The sequence below is a fragment of the Propithecus coquereli genome, unplaced genomic scaffold (assembly GCF_000956105.1).
Source record: "Propithecus coquereli isolate 6110/MARCELLA unplaced genomic scaffold, Pcoq_1.0 Scaffold3, whole genome shotgun sequence".
Lineage (NCBI taxonomy): Eukaryota > Metazoa > Chordata > Mammalia > Primates > Indriidae > Propithecus > Propithecus coquereli.
The window spans coordinates 20605866-20627925 of record NW_012148618.1 but is presented as its reverse complement, the minus strand read 5'-3'; the positions used below and the strand labels follow the sequence as shown (position 1 = coordinate 20627925).

General features: G+C 38.8%; 1 protein-coding gene across 1 annotated transcript in view; it reads left to right on the top strand.

Annotated features, from left to right (window-relative positions):
- ATP8B4 (ATPase, class I, type 8B, member 4) overlaps positions 1-22060 on the top strand; it is a 233774-nt gene that overhangs the window by 114045 nt on the left and 97669 nt on the right. Inside the window, exons 7-9 of the mRNA XM_012649186.1 lie at positions 7120-7190; positions 11252-11334; positions 20109-20267. Of these exons, the coding sequence (XP_012504640.1) occupies positions 7120-7190; positions 11252-11334; positions 20109-20267 (313 nt within the window). The remainder of the gene's footprint in view (positions 1-7119; positions 7191-11251; positions 11335-20108; positions 20268-22060) is intronic.

Below are 22060 nucleotides of genomic sequence, written 5' to 3'. Positions count from 1 at the left end.
CCCTTCCCGTGGTACAGATGATTAGGTTAGGTGTGTTGCCCTTGGTTCCCCCCCCACCGAAGTCCGTGTTTTAAATATGTCCATCCTTCGGATAGTGCGCATTGCCCTCCTTGTGTATGCACAATACATGTCTTGACATCCACCCTAGCTTGGGCTCCTTATATGTAGGACAGTTTGCCAAGTTCTCACAATCTATTTACTTTTTTTTTGACACGAATTTAAATTAGCTTTATCAAATTCTTACAGGTGAGTCCTGAAGAAGCAGGAGTCAAATCTATCTATGTGTCAAATCTTATAACTCCATGAGACCTCATGGCCAGCATATCTGTGCTCCAACTTGCCCTCTAGCCTTGTTATTCTAATTTGTATTTCCCTTGGTCTTTGTTTTTAATTTATTAATAGTTATGTTTTCTATTATTAATAGTATGCATGCTTGCTTGCTATTGCAAAAGACTCTGTGAAATGAGACACAGAAAGCAAGTACAAGTGCAAGTATCAGGTAGAAGGAAACCAGTTCCATGAATGCATCCTTAGCATTGGTCTAAAAATAAATCACACATTTACATAAGTTCCCCTGAAGTCAGTGATCCAGGTGTCCCAGTGCTGTCCAATAGAACTTTTTGCCATGAAGGAAATGTTCTATATGTCCAATGTGTCAGCCGGTCCTCCCACGTGGCAACTGAGCACTTGAAATGTGGCTAGTGCAACTGAGGAACCGAATTTCGAATTTTAGTTTATGTAGCTACATGTGACTTGTGGCTACTGTATTAGATAGCACAGATGTGGCCTTTTATTGTAGTTACGTGATGGGGTGAGAATGTTTATTTTCTTGTCTTCTCTAGTTCCTGCTCCTCCCGTTTTCATTTGGAGGTACAGCATCAAAATAACACTGTACATGTCTCTCGCCCCCTTGCTTGTTCCTCTCTCCTAGGAGTGGCGTCTCTGATGGGTGGGTTTGGGGGCAGGGAGTGCCTCCTTCCTTCCCGTTCTCTTTGGGCTCTGCCTGTGTGCAGAGAATATATTTTGCTCTGCTATTCCATGTCTTCAATTTTACAGGAGCCAATTCCCATGTTGGGGTTGGGGCCGTTTAGAGCTTCCAGTGTCTATGGCTCCATGAGTCTGTCTAACAGGGGTGAAGTATAAGCAAGCCCATTTGGCCTTCAGACCTAAAGCCTGGTCCTTAATCAATGAAAAGATCCATCGTTCTCTGACTCCTACAACTAGAGTTCTGTTGGTTTAATCTTTGGATAAGTAAGGATGGGAGTTCTCTAAATTCCCAAACTGCAGTGCCTCTTGATTAGGTAATTTTGTTCAAAGTTTTTCCATGTTTAGCTAGTCAGCACCTACAAAACCATTTTCAAGAACAAGGAAATGTTTTTATAGGTGAACTGCTGTAGTCACTTAGGAGTACTGTAAATCTCCCCATTCTCTGGTATCAGCCAGGGGCTGTCTGAAAGCTTATATTTGAGGAGCAACATTTAGGGGTCCCTGAAAGAGCCTCACTTAGGAGTTATTACACTGAAGTAGATTTTGGGAAACTGAGGCATCGAGATAATGATAATAATAGCTAGCATTTATTGACTACGTGCCACGTGCCAGACAATATTATAAGCATTTTATATGAATTAACTCATTGAATCCTTACATTAGCCCAATGAGGGCAGGTTATGTACTACCGCATTGTTCCCATTTTACAGATGAGAAAACAGAAGCACAGTGCTATCAAGTAGCTTGCCAATGGGAGATTCAGGAGTTAAATTCATGCAATCTGGCTCCAGAGTCCCCACTCCTGACCACAACCACCTGCTGTTCCTGACTCTATTAGAATAGTCACCCACCCTCATTGCCTTGAGGCTGGGCTTCCAGAGTTAGGGGATGCAGGCTTGGATGCTGCAAGTCAAATGATCAGAGAGTGTTGCACCAATTTGGATGCATAACCTCTAGCCATTGAAACTTAGTATTTGCAACTTGGTTTATGTCAGTTTATCAGGAGATTTTAAGCAAGGAAAGGAACTTGCCTGAGATTGCCGATTCGCTGGCATATTCAGAAGTTACTTACTTTTGTTTTCCACATAAGAAACCTCCATTGCTCTTTTTTTTTTTTTTTTTTTTTAAATTCAAGAACACTTTTGGGCTGAATTTCCACAGCTCCTAGTTTTGTTTTGTGACTGGAAAAAAGATACACAGTGTAATTCCAATATCACAATGAGATTGACTTGCGTTAGAAGACCCAAGTAAACTCCTGGGAGAAAAACATACTGCAGAGTTCTTGATAGCACCAGAGCCTGGACCTTGGGATCCAATGTGCCTTTATCTTTTACTCAACAGCAGGGCTCTTCTTTTGTTTCGCTTTTCTTAGCTAGTGGTAGAAATAAAACCCTTACTGGACATGAGCATATTTGAACATTATGACAATTGAGCTGTTTAGCTTGTTTGAAAAAATTCTCCCTTCCCCCTCCACAAAAAAGCATTCATCTTTCAGGTTTTGATACAGTAACATTTTTCTTTTAAAACCAAAGCATTCATCTGGTATAGGAATCGAAAATCTCACCTCTCAGAACTGATAGGGCCAGAAAGATTAATTTGACCTCAACTTTAGGCCTAAGCAGGAGGGGGCTGTCACACTCTTCTTGACCTATCAGGACATCTCATCTACTCCTTTTCAACGTCTGAGTCTTGGACATGCTTCCAGAGAGGCCATTTGTGTGGTTTAATTGCCCTCCTTGTTATTTTAAGTTTTATAGCTTCAAGTCAGAGTTACTTGTTGTTTCAACCTAATTGCTATAAATAAAGTCTCTCTCTCTTCCTGTATCTCTCTCCCTATAGATCTGTTGTATATCTGCTGTTGTAAATGTCAGTAGAAAGGGAATTTCAAGAGAAAGATTTTTAGAAAATATTTGTCTAAGCTGTATTGAAGAAAAAGCTTGTTGCCAAAGTGTAGAGGAATAGCACACTATTTTTGACATTAAAAAAAGTAAATGGCCAATGTATATAAGCAATTACCAATTTGTGGAGGTGAAATTTGCAGGCAAGGATTTTTTTCCACCTGTTTGTGAATAAATTCTATGATATCCATTATTATTCTCCTCCCTCCTCCTCTCATCACCATCTCTTTCTTATTCTCAAATCGATTTAATTAGAAAAACCAAAATCAATGATATATCTCGTACATATTAGTAGATAATCAACGTGCATTTGTTGGATCTGAAATGCAAATTTTAAATAAAAATGTTGCCTATAACCTTACACACTTTCATTTTTAGGATTTTATTCTGATTTTGACTCAATTCATGAGCCGTTTTGGATTTTCATTTTTATTTTTGAACTAAAAAAAAAGAAAAGATAGCATCGTAGATAATAAAGAAGATGAAGAACTCTATGTGTTAGAATGGCTTAAAAAATAAAAGGAGATCCCAGTGTTCAAGTTTATCTTTCCATCAGATTATGGAGTGACCATCTCCTATGCCTTCACCACTGTGGTTTTGGTTTTTGCACACCAGCAAATAAAGCAAAACAAAACAAAGCAAAACACTTTCTGTTTTTCATAGTTGTATTTCAGTGATTAGTGGCCCTCCAGAAGAAAGAGCATACACTTTTGGATTAGAATTTCTAAATCCTAGTTCCAGCTATGCAGCTTAAGCTATATGTTCATGAGTCTGATGTTAAATCTCTTGGAGTCTTGGGTTCCTTAATTTGATGTGACAACATTCTCACCATGACTTTGGAAAGGCCATAGACTTCACATGAGTGAATTTAGCTCATCTGGTGGGTGTGGGTGAGTCTATTCCTCCCTCACTGCTGGGTGGGACATGACCTCTCCAGGTTCCTCATTCGTACAATGGGAACAGTGTTACTTCTCACAGCGTTGTTGAGAGAATAAAATGACACCATTATGAGAGAGGGTTTTGTAAACCCTTAAAGATTGTATAGCTTTAAGGCGTTATCATCACTTGAGGTTTTGCTTTAATTTTTTAACAAACATAAATTATGCCTAATAAACATATGAGGAGGATTCTTTTCATGCTTCCTCTGATGGGAATCATCACTTCATGAAGCAGCTGCTTGGGCTTCCTGTTGTCTATGTAGAAGCTGGGGAGGGGTGTTGTGTTGGAAAACACTGCTTGCCTCAGGGGAGACACAGCTGAGCCCCTCCTGGCAGAGCGAGGAGAAATGGCACCAAGAATTAACAGAAGAAAGTAAAAATAGGGGTCTGCGGAAGACAGTGCCGGTTGGAATGAACAGCTGTTTGCCTAGCCCACCTGTGAATTCAGATAGACACCCTTTTCTATTCCTCTTCTTTACTTCTGCTAGTACCTCTGCCTGGGTGACCTGCCTTTCACTGCATCTAGAATCTTCCATGATGCCCTTCCTCAGCTACCAACCCAACGTTCTCTCTCTCTCATTTGCACTCCTTTCATAGCCCTCTGTTAATAAGACCCTTATCATAGTCTGCCTTTACTAAATTATAAAATTCTTAGAGCAAAGGGGTTTTTACTCATTTTAGTATCCCCTGTATTATATTCCTCAGACTTCCTGTGTTCAAATCCTGGCTCCCCTACTTACTAACTGTGTGTCCTCGAGCAAGTTACTGAAACTCTCTGGGCCTTACTTTGCTTATCTGTAAAGTGGGGACAACAACAGGACCAACACTACAGGATTTCTGTGAGAGTTAAATAAAATATCGCATGTAAAGCTCCTAGGACAGTGCCGGACACATAGTAAACCCTCACTAAATATCAGCTGCTGGTTATCATTAACACCAACAGCTGGAACACAAGTTTCTGGATCAACTAGGAATTGGGTCCCTGGAGATTTACCAGAGGGGGCAGCTTAAGGAGGCCTGATCTGAGGCTCCCAGAGTCATGGCGCTGGTGGCCCTAAGACCCATGTGTTGTTCCACTCCTGGCCCAGCGCCTCTGGCAAAAGGTGGTGAGGAACTTAGCAGGGCTGTCACTGCAGCTCTCTTGCCCTTTCCTTTTCAGAATTATTACTGAGTGCACCTCAAAAGAGGAGGACTGCCTGCATGGCAATGAGTACTGTCACCGCTTTTTCTGCTGGTCCTACTGGTCCCGTCCTTCACATTCCCTCCTCAATGAGAATGAGTTAAACAACCTTGCAGGGAGAAGTTAGCAAAAGGGAACAGCAAGGCTCAGCAGTGGGGCAGGGAGAAGGGAGGATGGGTGAGGGGAGGGCAGGACAGAGATAAGGGAGTGGGAAAACAGGAGGCAGTTTCAGAGGACATCAAAGAAAAAGGTGGCAATGGAGGAGACAGGAGGAGGTGAGAAAGGCAGAAGGTAGGAAGGTAGGAATCCCAGCGCCCCAGGCAGTACTGGGAGCAGGAGCAGTTAGACCAGAATCCCCTGGGGTCAGCCTGCGGGAAGTTGGGTCACTGCTCAGGGGAGAATCCGGCCACCAGGTGGCGGTGGTGCCTCAGTGGCCTGCTGTGAGCCAGTGTGGACGAGGACTCCTTCCCTTGTTTACCGCAGGGTAAGTGTCAACACAGCCGAGCACAGTATTAAACATCCAATCCTTCTTACTATGCAGTTTCCAAGAAAAGCAACCCTAGGTACAGATGGGTATCTTTCTCTATATGCCATAACTATTTTTAATCACAGAGATCAGAGTAAGGGAATTCTGGATTTTATTTGAAATACATTTTTTAAGCTCACGGGAGGAGAGACATAGGCCTAAAGAGCATTAAAGCTCCATTGCTGTGGTGCCTTATGCCTTTATGCATTGAAATTTAAATGTGGGAAACGAGTTCAAGGTGAATTTTCAAAACTTTTTTTTTCCTTTAAAATGAAGATGAACAATTTTTGGCTGTCGAGTGGCGCACACTTTTGACACGTTCTTCCTATGGGTTTGCTCTGTTCCCAGTGCAACAAGTCAGAAAATTTCTGCCTTGACAAGCTTCTGTTTTCATTTAGTGTTGCTGAACAGCCTTGATAACACAAACCTATTTATTCCTTTAGGGGCTGTCAGGGAGTTTTTCTCCAGCTTGGTTTTATCCCAATTTAGACAAAACTACACACATACACACACACAGCCTATTTTTGAGTTGGAAATTTAAAAGCTTGAGACAATGAAGTAAGTGAATTTATTCTAAATTTAACCTCTAGGACTTGAGAATGAAGCAATTCTAACATTTTAAAAAACCAGGGTAAGAAAATTTCAGATTTGGATTGCCAATTGTTCATTCAGACATAGTTAGAGAATTGTTAGGCTAATGTCTCAAAATAAATTGCTAAAATTTAATTCTTTTTAAACATTGAAATCCTTCAGAAGAATTTAATAACAACACTTATTTTAAAATGAAATTTGAAATAAAATGGATAAGCAGTTTCCACATATAGAAAGGTACCAGAATTGTAAAGCTGAATTGTGACAGGCAATTTCCAAAGCTCAAATGGGCAGCAGAATAGAATTATTTATCTCTGAAAAAAAACTAAACTGCTCAGCCTGTGAATTGTTTCCACTGTCTTTTATGACTTTTTTGGGTCTATCTTGCTCTCTTGCTTAGCCCTGACTTTATCTTATCTCTCTTCTTTTTTATTCCCTACCATCTTTTTCCTTTTTCTTGTTTTATTTTGCTTTTCTTTCAATCTTTCTCTCTTTCTTTTACTTCCTTGCCTCTTTGACTTTTTTTTCCTATTTTGGTTTCAATTTCCTCTTCCTACTTCCCTTCTGCCTTTTCCCCATGTCCTTTTCCTGCTGCCTGCACTTAACTGATCATGCTAGGTAATTAAAGTGGGCACATATAAATATTTTCAATTATTTATTGGGGAGAGTTTTATATTTTCCATTAGTAATGATCAAAACAAGAAAACAGAATTTATATATTTCTCTCAAAAAAAGTAAATCAAGTGGCTAGTTATTTACATGGTATTTTCTTCCCTTGCTTATGTTGTGGTGGCCGGGGGCATTTAAAGTAGGGACAGGTGAGGAGAGGGAGGGGTTTGTTCAGGGCATGTGACATGGAGGTAGAACAAGCTATCACTTCTTTTACTTTGCTTCCAAGGTTCTGTTGGCTCATTAGTAGAGGACAGGTGATATAACATAGAAGACTTTGAACCAACCTTCCCTTCTCAAGTATTCTCTTGTCATGATTTTTTAAAATAGGCTGATTTGCTTCTCCTATCAAGTAGTGAGCCACATGGTCTCTGTTATATTGAAACCGCTGAGCTTGATGGGTAAGTTGTTAACATTAGAATAATTAATTAGGTTGGTTCGCAATTTATTTAAAAGTAATATCTTTAGAAATAGGACTTAAAACCTTCTTTGTTATTTTCTTTGGACACATAGGAGTCTAAATTGCAAAATGCATTGTTAATTACTTTGCAATAATTTTGAAAACTGTCTTTTCCCTTAAATTTATTTTAAAAACTCTGTCTTTTCTCTTGAATTTGTTTTTCTTTCAGAAAAGTGAGCTAAATATGTGTATGTGAATAATTTTACACAGGGACTCCAGTGAGATTCCTTAGAAGTTTTTTTTTTTTCTTGTTAGTTTGAATTTCAAGTGATGTTTCTAAGGAAAATGAGAGAGGTGGAGATCAAGATTCCCTGAAGGAAGGACTGATGTTACTTTAAAAGGCAACGTTTCGAAATTGTGTTAAATGAAGACATAGAGACAGAAGAGAGAAACAGAATATGATGCAGTTTTAACATTGATATTAATTTAGAACTTAGTTATATACCATATAACAGTTCTGTTTCAGAGGATTTAATTTGTCTGTCTGGCATAAAAACATTCATCAAATGCTTACATTTTAAAGAAACGATATATGTATGTTCTATAGATGGACTTTTTCATTTAATTCTGATGTAGGTACTATCTAAGCCCTATTGTACAGACAATGAAACCAAGGCTTGGAGAGTCTAGGTAATTTGCCCCACACACCGAAAGGCTGAAGCCATGACTCAGACCTGCGTTCTGATGCCAGAGCCCAGGCTTTTAACCTGTGTGCCCTAAATCATTGCTATATTGAGCTATTCAAATAGAGTTCAGCCTGTGAGATCCTACCGCTGGTTTGAGCAGAACAGTTTCAGACACAGCTAAAATAATGCTGAGAGGAAAATTTATAGCACTAAATGTATACACCCAAAAAGAGAAAAAGTTGTAAATCAATAATCTAATCTTCCATCTTAAGAACCTAGAAAATAGCAAAATAAACCCAGAGCAAGCAGATATAAGGAGGCATTAAAGGGTTAAAGTCAGTAAACTTGAAAACACAGAAAAACAATAAAGAAAATCAACAACACAGAGCTGGTTCTTTGAAAACATCAATGCAATTGACAAACTTCTAGGAAGACTGACAAAGAGAAAAAGAGAGAGACACAAATTAGCAATATCATGAAAGAACCAGGGGAATTCACTATAGATCCTGAAGACATCGGAAGCATAATAAATATATACTACAAACAACTCTACATGCATAAATTTGACAACTTAGGTGAAATGGACCACTTTCTCAAAACATACAAACTATATACTCAATATGAAATGGATAATTTGAATACCCTTATCACTATTAAGAAAATTGAATTTAGATGTAAAATGTAAAACTATAAAACTTTTAGAAAAAAACATAGGAGAAAATCTTTGAGATCTGGGGATAGTCAAAGAGTTTTTAGACTTGACACAGAAAGCATGATCTATTAAAAAGAAAGCTTGATAAACTGGACTTCATTAAAAAATTTTGTTGTATAAAAGACCCTGTTAAGAGGATGCAAAGATAAGCTACAGATTGGGAGAAAAATTTGCAAACCATCTATATGAGAAAGGACTTTTGTCTTGAATATATTTTAAAGGCTCTCAAAATTCAGCAGTAAAATACCAAACAACTCAATAAGAAAATGAGAAATGATATAAACAGATATTTCACCAAAGAGGATATACAGATGACAAATAAGCACATGAAAAGATATTCAACATTATTAGCCATTAGGAAAATTAAAATGAAAACCACAGTGCAGACCTATCAGAATAGCTAAAATAAAAAATAGTAACGACTCCAGATGCTGGCAAGGATGTAGAGAAACAGGATAATTCATACATTGCTGGTGGGAATGTAAAATGCTACAGTTACTCTGGAAAACAGTTTGGTAGTTTCTTAAAGACTAAAACTAGACATGCAACTACCATATAACTCAGCAGTTTCTCTCCTGGGCATTTATTTCTGAGATATGAAGACTTAGGTTTTCACAACAATCTGTACATGAATATTTTGGCAGCTTTATTCACAACATCTCCAAACTGAAAACAACCTAGATATCCTTCAGTAAATGAATGGTTACATTAACAGTGTGTGATACATCCATATCTACTACTTAGCAATAAAAAGGAATGAACTATCGATACACAGAGCAACTTGGATGAATCTTCAGAGAATTATACTGAGTCAGCAATCCCAAAGGCCATATACTATATGATTCCACTTATAAAACACTGTTGAAAAGGCAAAATTATAGAAATGGAGGAGAGATTATTGGTTGCTAGGTATTAAAGTGGGGTGGGGGAGGGGCAGAGAAGTGGGTGTGGCTACAAAGGGCAAGCTGAGGTGTCCTTGTGGTGACAGAAATGTTTTATATCTTGACTGTGTCAATGTCAGTATCCTTGTTGTGATACTGAATCACAGTTTTGCAAGATTTTACCATTAGGAGAAACTGAGTAAAGAGTACACCAGATCTTTCTGTATTATATTTTGCTGAAAATCACTTTGAAGTTTATCAAGATACTCAGGCAGATTAAGGAAGAATGTGGCATGACACTGAAGGCATTAATAGGGAGTCTTACAAATGTTTTTTAAAGCACCAATGAGGCCTATGAGATTACTCATTCCCTTTTAGTTTTCACATTTGAAGGTGGAAGTGAGATATTGGAGAGAATTCGGAGGAAGTAATCAAAATGATGCTGAACTTTGATGAATGACATGATGTAGAGAAGTGTTAAGAACTCGGACTGTCTGGCCTAGCTCGTGTGACTGACCATGTCAATTATTTGCTAGTTGCTTAACGGGACGGACATGTTGGTCCTTTAGCCTCTGCACCACTTATCTCAGGCTTGTCCGTCAAGCCCAGCTCGATTTCTGCCTCATCTGTGAAGTGCTTCTTGACCATCTCAATCCCTACTCATCTCTGCCTCCTAGGAGTAGGCAGATTTTGATTGAGATTACTTTTAAACAAGCTAACTTCAATTGGACATCCAACTTAGTGTTTCCTGAAGAAAGCTATTTTACCAGTAGGTGTTCCTTGAATTGGATTCATATTTTCCTATGCCATTGTGCAACTCATTTACACATAGTGAGATTGAATGCGGTCTTGGCTACTTGCTTCTTGGCTCTCTAAACCCAGTTATTTAATGGGCTGGCATGTAATTCCACACAGTGATATTTGATTTTTTACTTACCACTTGTTTCCCTAAAGAGGACAATAATCCTCTTGGGCAGCATTGAGTATCCTGGGTGACTATGGTATGTACTCAATCAATATTTATTGACTGAATGGACCCAGTACTAAACATTGCCATAAAAGATAGAACTCTGACAGCTGATCTTAGCTACAGTAGAAGAGAATTAGGTTGACCTCAGTGAGAAAACTGGGATGGCAAGCCCTTAAACACAAAACATGAATGAAGCCATAGAATACTGGCCTTTTCTTGAATACCAGAGAGCCATCTGTCTAACGGATGTGTGGCCTTACCTATGAGAAGATGACCAGCATGCTTTGGCCTGCTGAGCTTGTCTGGTTGTCTATTCTAGACTTATGCGTTTCTTGGATTGATTTTCTAAGAAAAAGAAAGCTGTATTCCTTTTCCCATTTAAATTTCAGCTACTGTGAAATTAGCCATGACCATCTTTTGCAAGTAAAACCACGTAGATAGTAGACTCTGGAGTGATACTGGCCTTTCTTTGGCAACTGTGTTCCTATTCCTAATGTGTTTTGTAACTCATGCATGATGTCTGGGTAGGTTCGAGTGAAACCATATTTATTATGTCCTCTGTTCTTTCAAATTGCAAAACAGATTACTGGATTGTTATGCAGATGTGCTGTGGGTAGAATGCCAACTCCTAGGAGCCTGAGAAGCCCCACCCACTTTCCCGAGACAGTGTTAGAAGTGCCACTGACATTCAAAGGAGGGTTTCTTGGATCTCTTGAATTGGGTTTTGCATATGCTGCACCCACCTGATTGCTTTGGTAAGATGCTGCTAGGCTGGTCCATATGAAAATTCATGTCATGTCATTAATTTCACAGGGAAACGAACCTTAAAGTCCGCCATGCACTATCAGTTACCTCAGAACTTGGAGCCGACATTAGCAGACTCGCAAGGTTTGATGGTAAGTGTTTTAAACAGACAAACAAACAAAAAAATCTCAAAACCAAAAAGCGATGTAACAAACTAATTATCTGAGATCCAATTTATGTTTCTTTTTATTTGGTGGAAAGACATAAAATTCTCCAGGCATCAAAGCCTGTAATCTCTTCTCACGCTAAAGAGTAAAAATATTTACCAAGAGGAGGACGGCTTTATCAGTTTGTCATCTTGGTTTCCTCTTCTCTAGATCTCATTCCCTTCAATCCCATAATGCCCTCCACTTGCCTGACCTTGGTTTCCCTGGACCCCTGTGCAGACTTGCTGAGGTGGAATACAGGCCACACTTTTATTTCTAGCTCTAGGTCTAACCACCCAACCATTTCCTGGCTCTGTAACAAAGATCAAATACTAGACTGCAAACTTCATGAAGATAGTCATCCTGCCTCATGTATTTCTGTACCTCGCATAGTGTCTGGTAGGCATGCTGTCTTGAGGATAGTAGCTGTTCAGAAAGGATGCTCTGATTTATTAAATAGTTGGTCATCTGTTATTTTAGACCATGGTTTTATCGTCTCCATTTTCACACCGTTCAACCCAGTGCTCTGCTGCTCAGCATGGTTTCCCTGGCCTGTTCTTTTCTAGTTATGTCTTGTTCTTTTCTGTTAAAGTTATACTTCTTAAGTATTCATGGAATGACCTCTAGATATTGTCCATTCTAGTGATATATGCATTTTATGATTTAGAGACCACAGAGAAACGCAATCCTTCAAGAGTCAAAGGGAAGAGGATGATAGGATTTTAGGTGCTGTGACAGACAGTAGGGAGACTCTTTGAGGCCTTCCGGCCACTCTTTGATGGTGTCTTGCCTTACCCACTTGTGAGTCTGTCCCTGAATATTAATATTTCCATACAGATTATCTTTATTTATTAATGAATCTTTATGAGTTTGAGACTATCTTCTAAAACGTTTTTTAGGGGGTCCACTACAGGAAAATGTGAACAAGGGTCTTAGCATGATCCCGTGGGTTAAAGCACAGTTGAGTCTGTGTTGTCAAATTTCTCCACTGTGCATCTTAGAGCTTACACTGCCTGTGCTTTGTGTTTGCTTGTAAACTCTGTCTGGATTCTGTTAATATTTTAATCTCAAATGTATGTTGTTGTAACAAATGTTTATAGAAAAAAATATTCTTCTGAATTGAGATTTAAGTGAGGGGAATAGCCAGGAAACTGAATGGTCTAAGAAATATTTTGATTAGCATAAAACAAATTGCACGTTTTCTACTAAGTAATTTTTTCAATGAAATTTTACTGTTATGTGAATCCAAGAAAAGTAAATTGTGTTCATGAATCAAAATACTTGCTTAAAATACCTCCTTGAATATTTATGGAGTCCTAAAAGGGCAACCTAAATATAATTTACTATTACTCATTTCTTTTCTGGCAGAATTGTACTTTTATACCTCTGTCAATCTATGAGGAGGTAGAAATTCATGATTCATAGTGTTCTTAACCCCCAGAAAGCAGAAAATGATTGTTACAATTATTTAGTTCCCTTTTTTTCATAGATGTTGGCCCAGATGGCCTACACTATAATGCAGTTACAAACAACCCTGAAATCTTAGTGGCATAAACACAGTAAAGGTTTTTTTATTTATTTTTATTTAGTTTTTGCTCATGTCACATTCTGACGTGGGTTGAGTGGCTTTCTCCATCTGGTAGCCATGGTACCCAGATGAAATTTGTACAGATAGAACAGGATAAAGGTGAGATGAAAGAGACACGATGGCTTTTGACTACTTCTTCCTCTCACATTTCATTGGCTAGCATAAGTCATCTGGCCCTGGATTAACTGCAAGGGAGGCTGGAAAATAGAAAATATGAATATTTGTTGAGCTCTAACTGTCTCTACCACTCCCTCCAAGAATCGTGACCATGTAAGTCAATGACAGGATATGTACTTATTATACTAGATGCGACCTGAATTTGCTTCACACAGAATAGGCAACTCACCAAATCCCCAAAATACAACTGTTTTCCCAAATAAGGGCAACACAGACAGACCTCTCTTTTCTATTATGTATACTTAAACTGTGTTCACTTTTCAGAAAACATGTAATGCCAAATTCATGAGGCTGGTACACATCTGGGCTAAAAGCCAGGTTTCTGCCAAATTTACTTTCTCATTCTTAAATCTTGGGTTGCATTTTAATCTACCTTAAAGTTCAAGGCAACATGGTGTTTTATGGGTTTATCCTTATTAAAATATGATTTCCTGTTTCCAAGAAAGCAACTGAAGAATGAATAGATGGATTATGGGGAAATAAATTAGATACAATCTACAAATTAGATTTCCCCTGTTAGCAAAATTTGAAGACCCACAGGGTGACGCAAGATGTGGCATAGAAAAGTCTTTGAAAGAGTTAGGACAATTAACAAACTCTAAATCCTTCCCACAATTGCCCTTGCTTTCCTGAAGCCTTCAATTATTTCTCCATCCACCTTTTTGCAAGCTGTAGTTTATACATTTCAATTTCAATCTCTCTGCCTCTCACACACTCATTCACACATCATACGCTACCCACACGTAGTTCTCTGACTGCCCTATTTCTCCATTCTCCTCTCGCCTTTCTTCCTTTTGTGCACGCTTTCTTACTGTTCTTTTCCCATCTTCTTCTTCCACTCTTTATGTTGGTTATTCTCTCCACCTTCAGTGTCTCTTTTTCTGTCATTCTTTATTTTTTCTGTTTTCATCACTCTCTCTACATTAATTAGAATAAGTCCATAATAAATAGACTCCTAAGCATCTCCTCAGGACAAGATGCAAAATGAAGCATGTAGAATTATAAAAATTTTCTACGTGTATTATCAAGGTTCTTTTGATCCTTTTACATACTATCCTTTTCCTACCCCGTTTATTGTCTTCTTTATTCACCTTTGTCCTAAGAAGTATCAATAGATTTCAGGTTTTCCTTCAGTGACTAGAAAAAGACTTCCTTGAGTCATGGGAATCAAAACGAGATATTTTGATTAAATCCTTTAGTTTAAATTAACATATGATATGAGCCTTGTGCACATTTTTAATAGATGAGACAGATACATGAGACACACCCTTTCCCTTGCTCTATCTGTGCTAAGTATATCTTTTCGCTTGTGACTTCTGGGCATGTCTGGGTATGGCATTATTTTTGCTTCTAGTTACTCCATGGTTTTTCTTTTGAGACTTCCCAAAATACTTTCTCTAGCACCAAGCTTCAGTTTTCTGTCCTTGTATCATAAGTTCACATCTTCCAAGTATCTAAAGACTGATTTTCCCACTCCTATCCCTAAAGAAGTCTCCACTGGGGACTCCGAACTGGGGACATGTAGGGTCCAAACTGAGATGGTTTGGGCATCAGATGTCTCTTGTAAGTCTCCCTGCCTCTCTACGTTTGCATCTATACCCAAGGACAATGTTTTACTGGTGGCCTCCTTAGGCATTGCATACATTTACTTCTTTCATTTATTCATGCACTCACCCATTCATTCATTCAGCAAATGTATGTTTAACACAATGCCAAGGGATTTGCTAAGCCTGAGAATACAGTGGTCAGTAAGTCAGACCCAGGCATTGCATTCACAGAGCTTATATCCCAGGGAGAAGAAACACTTGAACTAGGGCTTATCTCCAAAGGAGGCTTTAAGAAGGTAAAGGTCCTAAAAGTCTTAGGCCCTAAACATGATGTTCGTACCAGGCACTGTGCTAAGTAATTGCCCACATCATCTTATTAAATCCTTACAGATCTTGAAGGAAGAGATTATTGTTAGCGCCAATTTATCAGTAAGCAATCTGAGACCCAGATAAATTGAATAACTTTCCCAATGTCATATGGCTACTAAGTGGAGGAGTCAGAATATGAACCCTGGATTGCTAGCAAAGCCTATTCCACGAAGGACAAAAAACTCCAGGTTCTAAACTGTAAGTGGAAAAACAGCATTGGAGAGTTAGAGAAATTTAGCACAACAGCTTAGCTCCTGGTCAGGGTAAGAAATAAATTTTAAAAATATTCTAAACCTAAAAGTGCAAAATTAATTACCAGAGATCAAGTTCATCCAGGACTAGAATGATGTCGTCATATTTTTTAAAAAGTAGCAGTGTTCTCAGGATTTTGAATGTCAGGATCCCTGATAAGAATTTATAGAAGAGTTGGCCAAACGTAGAGACCAGTACACACAAGAGAATTGGGTTTTGGTAGGTAAATCCGTTTATTTGAAAAGTTCTCATATAAATATTTTTATACATTTCAAACATCAGAAAAAAATGATATATAGTCTGTTGAATTTTATATGAAAAGATATATAACTTGATCTAACAATATATAACTTGATCTATATTTTAACAAATATAAAAATAAATTGACTGGGCCTTGATTTTCATGTTAAAGTCCTATGGGAATTGAAAAGCTTTTGCAAATAAGTAACTGGAAATATTTGTCAATTATTATTATGTAAACTAGACATTCTTATGCCTTGGGGAAAGCCCCGGATGTAAATTGTCCAAATGTGTTTAAGAATCTTTTGCATATTGTTACTGACTGGACTGAGATCTGTTTTTTGCAATTCATGACAAGTTTACATATTTTGTATGACTGTTAATCCTGAATTCCGAACCAGGGAAAGGTTGACTCTTTATTCAGGAATCCTTGTGTATTTTGTGGTTCTTTCTAAAGAATAGCATGTGTGTAATTAAAACACAGAAAAAATAAGCTTTTCTTTTTGGTTAAAAAATGAAAAACAACTCGGTTAGCATCTTGTGACTTTTTTTTTTAACTTACCAGATAGCTTTCCCATTCACCTGGACAGGAGCACAGCTCAACAGCACAACTAATGCGTGAGACACAGATTCCACGTAGAAATGTGAAGAATAGTTCCCCTCCCCACTGCTGTGCTGACATGGCCATTACGGTGGTAATGAGGGGTGGCTGAGGCTTGATGGTTGAAGAATAATGAGGCTTTAGAAAATAGGAAGGTGATGCTCTTCTTTCTAAGAAAAAAATAAATATTTGTCACAATCATCAGGGCAAACAGTACTGGGCAATCTCCTACATTCTAAGAAGCTCTTGGCTAGAGAAATTCTTGAACAGCAATAGTGATGTCTTATTCAATGGATAATTTGGTCTTATGGAAGTGTTGCAGGGAAGATAATCAAGAAATATTGCTAATAATAATATACATAAAGAAATGAAATCAACTTCTCTGGAAAATCATAGGAAATTGGGCACTGAGTTCCATTTTTATGATAAACTACAGATTTCCACTTTGAGGTAAATGCTTTAGTTTGAGAAGTCTAATTCAATGGATAATTTGGTCTTATGGAAGTGTTGCAGGGAAGATAATCAAGAAATATTGCTAATAATAATATACATAAAGAAATGAAATCAACTTCTCTGGAAAATCATAGGAAACTGGGTACTGAGTTCCATTTTTATGATAAACTACAGATTTCCACTTTGAGGTAAATGCTTTAGTTTGAGAAGTCTATCGAGTTGGTAATTAGCCAGTAATCCAGTTGACTAAATTTAGAATGCTGAGGCAAGTCCAGAGTAAGATCTTGTAGATTTTGTTCAGTATAGGTCTAGAGCATTTATTTCTGTGTGATTGTAATATGGATGAATTGCTATCTACTTTCGTGTCCTTTTTCTTTAGAGGGGCAAACAAATGTGACCAGCTAGTTTGATTGTATTTATACTTAATTGATGACATGATTTTTTTTCCTAGTTGTGTTATTTCTCATTAAAGATGACTTTGTGCTCTAAACATGTATTCAGTAAATGACTATGTGAGAAACAGTGATATTTTCCCTAAACTGTTTCCTCATCAGTTGTCAAACCGACTGTTTACTGCCTCTTTCTCTTCTCTAATACAACTAGCAAAAGTAGGAAGAGAGTTTTCCCCTAGTCCTTATTATGCCTTATGGCTAGGATCTGATTTTGGTTGCTTCTAATGTTCTTTAATGCCCCTACCTTTTCTCAGTGTTCTCAGATCTATGTGCCTCCTGTTATACTTAGGCCAATGTAAGCCCCTCACTGTGGCTTGGCTGTTTGGTCTTCTAACTCCCTTTATCATTACTATCATAAAAATACACCCACTTTTCCCCTTCATCTTAGATCTGCTCTAATACCCATCTCACTCCTAACCTCTCTCTTGCACCCATGTGAATTTTTTTTTCTGTCCATCTCTTCAACAAATATTTATTAAGATCCTACCATGTAGACTGTATAACAGGTTATGAGAATACAGAGGTGAGTGCAGTACTCTCTTCAAAGGAAACTGTTCATTCCTTTTGGAAAAAGGTAGGAAGGAAGTTGGAAGGCTTGTGTTTTATGCTAACAGGGCTAAGAAAGGGGAAGCTGAGCACATCTGATGATTAAAAAAAATGTAGTTTGGCTTTGTTCCCGCCATTTTGTTTTGACTGGGTCCTGTATTTAGTGCTTACATCACTGGGACCACACTCTTTGAAAAAGGCTGAATTGGGGCTTGGCCTCCAAGAATCCAGGCAGAACCCCCTGGCCTTGCTGCCTGTTCCTGTCTAGAACCACACCCTTGGTATGAGGCCAGAAGTGGATAAGCCTTGGGGCCAGGGAGGAGGGAGCCAACATGTTCAAGGCTGTATTTGCCTCCATGTCAGTCTTTGCTTGTGACAATAAAAATGATCAAATGAGCCTGTTTTTTATATTCCTATTGGCAGGGATTGTGTATCACGTTGTTTTTGCCCAAAGCACTTTTTTTTTTTTTTTTTTTTAAGTGGCCAAGTTTGAAGCCTGAGAAATTGAGTCTTGGATAAAGAAACTGGAATAAACTTTAAAGGTTGCTGTCAACCTGTTATTTTAATGTAGGTTTTGCTGGTGATACTCAACTCAAAGTTCTACAATTCAGGAACAAAATTATTGGTTAAGAAGAAAAGACATTGAATGCTGGGAATTTACAAAAATCTCATCCACAATGCAGTTGTCTAAACAACTTGAGCCAGTTTAAATCAATTTTAATTTACTTTTTAGTATCAGTGATAGGCAATAATAGAGCTAACCAGAATTCAGCCACTTCCCTTAGTAAGGTTATTTGTCTTATCCAGATCCTCCCGCCAGCTCTCTCTCATTTAGCAGTGGATGTCAGGGAAGCTGCCAGTGATTGCCCAAGTGAAGAATCTTTAGGCAGTACTTTTGTTATATTGGGGAAAGGCAGGTGGAGGTTGGAAAAGCAGTCCTGCATTCCTTTCAGGATTTTGTTTTTGCTTTTTTAGTGGAAGATTTGTTAAAGTTAGTAATCTGGTTGGTCAGGAGTGATGAGGCCACGTGGAAACTGGCTGCTATTCCCTATGTCTAAGAGTTTTAATTTTTTTTAATCATTCTTTTTTTTTTTTTAGAGGTAGGGTCTCAATATGTTGCCCAGGCTGGTCTCAAACTCCTGGCCTCAAACAATCCTCCTGCCTTGGCCTCCTGAACGGCTGGCATTAGGGGCGTGAGCCACATGCCCGGCCCTATGTCTAAGAGTTTTGAATGGAAAACATAGAAGGGAACCCGTGTAAGAGGCATCTTTAAGTTCAGAAGGCAGCTTAGAGAGTAGGTGGAGTCAGCGTAATACAGAGGTTCTCTAGGCTCATCTGATCGCCTTTCCCTTTAACCAATGAGGAAGATATGCTCCCCTTTTTATTTTCCGAATGCTACATTTTATGTTCCAACTGCCCTTTGACTTCTGATTAAAGAAATATATTTTTATAGTTTTTGAGAGAGAGAACCTTGTAGGTACTAATCTCATCCCTGACTTTGGTTTGAACCTGGATTGGATCTACCCACAGCCTTCTTTCATACCTTCCCTCTCTCTTTTCCTTCCTCTCCTCCCTCCCTTTTTCCTTCTCTCCCTCCATTCTGTTCTGTCTTTCTGTCTTTCATGTCTTTGTACTCATTACTTCTAAAAATTTAACCTCACCTGTTTGCAATGGAAGTGTATATTAATCTAATAATTATATTTTGTGACAGGGTCCATAAAAGATTCTTTCTGGTTTCGTTTTTTATCTAGAGAACCCCCACCCTGAATGTATATTTTCTGATGGAAATAATGGAACAAATCGATTCATTGATGTGGAATGGGCTCACCTTTGGTTTGGAATGGGCTTGGAATTAAAGAAACTAGAAACATCTTCTGGCCAGGTTTGGGCAAGTTATATGGTGCCTTTGAGAGTCCCCAGAACTCTGAATCTAATCAAGATAAGAGGCATTGAACAGCTGAAAGAAATCACACGCATTCTCAGACACATGTGGCAAACCAGGCCCAGGTTTCTCTGGGGTGGAATAAAGTGAGACCTCTGAAATCCCGGTTACGAGCCCAGGAAGATGATTAACTTTTGTCGTGAAACGAGAAATGTGCCATCTTAACCTGCGTGAAAGTTCACATTCAGTTAACAGATGAAATAAGAGAAACTTTTAGGACAGTCACTGCTTTATCGTTTAAAAAATTATTTGTTACAAACTAGAAGTAAAGATAAGCAATTTTTTTTTAAAGGAAAATCTATCTCAGGTCCTTGAGGTTTCTATGCTTGTTTGACTAGTACAGAAAGCTATGTTTCAAAATATTTGATGGATTTCCATCTTTGTGCCTCCCAGCTGATTGTTCCTAGCGCAATCCCGTGTATGCAACATCGTGCCATCTAAGAGAGAAGGAAATGTGCTATATATTAGAAGCTGGTGGTAAAATAGCATTATGGGATTCTAAAGAGAGTTTGGGGTGAGTCATAAAAAGGTTTTTTTTTTTTTTATTTTCCAGGCATTGTTGTCTGTGAGGCACCTAACAACAAGTTAGATAGATTCGCGGGAGTCCTCTCGTGGAAGGACAGCAAGCACCCCCTCAACAATGAGAAGATAATCCTGAGAGGCTGTGTCCTGAGGAACACCAGCTGGTGTTTCGGAATGGTTATTTTTGCAGGTACAGCCGGTGGCACAGGGCCAGATCTATGTGAAGAATCCCTTCCTGCAATATGCATCAGCACAGTCTAAGGCTCTCCAAGTTCAATGAGCACAATGCCTTTTTGCCACACAAAGTACTGCTCTGGAGTTGACTTCAGAGCGCAGGACACGAGGGGAAGACACCATTGCTCTGCAAATAGTCCAGGCTGGCCCCACTGTATGAGAAACCATTGACAGCTTGAACTTATTTTTAAGGGTGTTGGGGCCTTCATGACACAGATTACACAGTGGGTGGTGGAGACTTACTGCTTGATTTCTCTTTATTCACCCCGTGCCAATCATCTCTGTCATTTTATGTATTAATCAATCTGCCTTTAAAGCGGATAAGAGTATGAAAGCAAACCCCTTTCTGTGCTATTAATTTTGTAGTTTGTGAAGGTCAAGCAGCCCTTTTGGAAAAGCCTTCTGGGAGATCTTGCAATCATTTCTGTTTATATCCCATAGCTGCTTCTACTGTTTGTAAACAGGAGAGAGGGTTCTGGAAAGACTGTGTATGATGGGAGCGAGGTACCTCGCACTCCTCTTGCCTGCGTATTTCCTTTTCCTGCTTCATCTCTGTAGGCCCAAGGTGGCTTTCTCTTACTAAGGAAGCTGACAGTAGCACCATTTCGTAAAGGCACTCAAATTGTACTATTGCTTCCATTGCCAGCCCCTGATCTTAAAAATCCTGTTTATTGTGACACCAAATTAATATGTATTTTGGGCCCGTTGACTATATGTGCAATCAAAATCAGAATGTTTTCCTTAACTGACTTTCCTCAATAACAACAAAATGTTCATTAAAGACTCAAAAGTGTTCCGAACCTAGAAAAGTCTTCCCATTTCTTCTTGAATGCTCTCAGCTGTGGGTGTTAGCAAGGCTCTTGCTGCTTGGGGCATTGCCATTGCAAGGACTTGGGAAATCCCTAGAAATGAGGCAGAATATGTACTTTTATCTGGGGATGAATCTGGTTTCATGATTCTCTCATCAGATGCTTTTATTTTTCAGTCAGGAAAATAAACTTATGATTATATATTTCCTTATTTGCATCTTCTTTGCACACAGAGAAAGAGAGCTAGGCTAGTCCGTAAACTTCCCTTTACCTTCCTGCTTAAAGATCGGAAAACTTCTTGAAGGTCTTCTGATAGGAAATACCCTCTTGATTTGCTCCCTGTCATAATAGAAATGGGGGTGCCTCATCCTAGGGATGGGCTGTAGCCCAACATTTTGTTTGCATTTGTAAGATCTTGTTTGGAATGACTAATTCAGGACTGGAGTTCAGCTACGGCCTGTCATGCTAGGACAGCTGTTGTGAGCTCCTGAGGAGCCAAGTTCTCCTTCGTAAGGTTGTCTCTCTGGGAAAATTCTCTTATATACAAGGACGTGGGGTGGTGAGTTGAGCAGGTCACCCTCCAAGGGAGTGTAACAGTTCGTGGAATTTGGATCGGGAAGATCTGGGTTCAGATTTGTTTACCAGCTGTAGGACTATAAGCCTTGGTTACTTAAACTTCCTAAGCTTTAGTTTCTGCTGCTGTAACATGGGGATAATAATGAGTACATTAGAGTCATTGTAAAGGCTCAGTGAGATAATGCACGTGGAGGAGAACGTTTAACAAATGTTATTTTCCTTCCTTTTCTTGCTTCTTCCTTCTTTCAAATTCAATTTGAAGCACATTGCCTGCTCCATAGGCTGAGAGTTGGGGAAGATTTTCTGCTCTCTGGAACTTGGCAGTGGGGAAAGGGAAACACCCTCTTCTTTTGTGCTGTAGCCC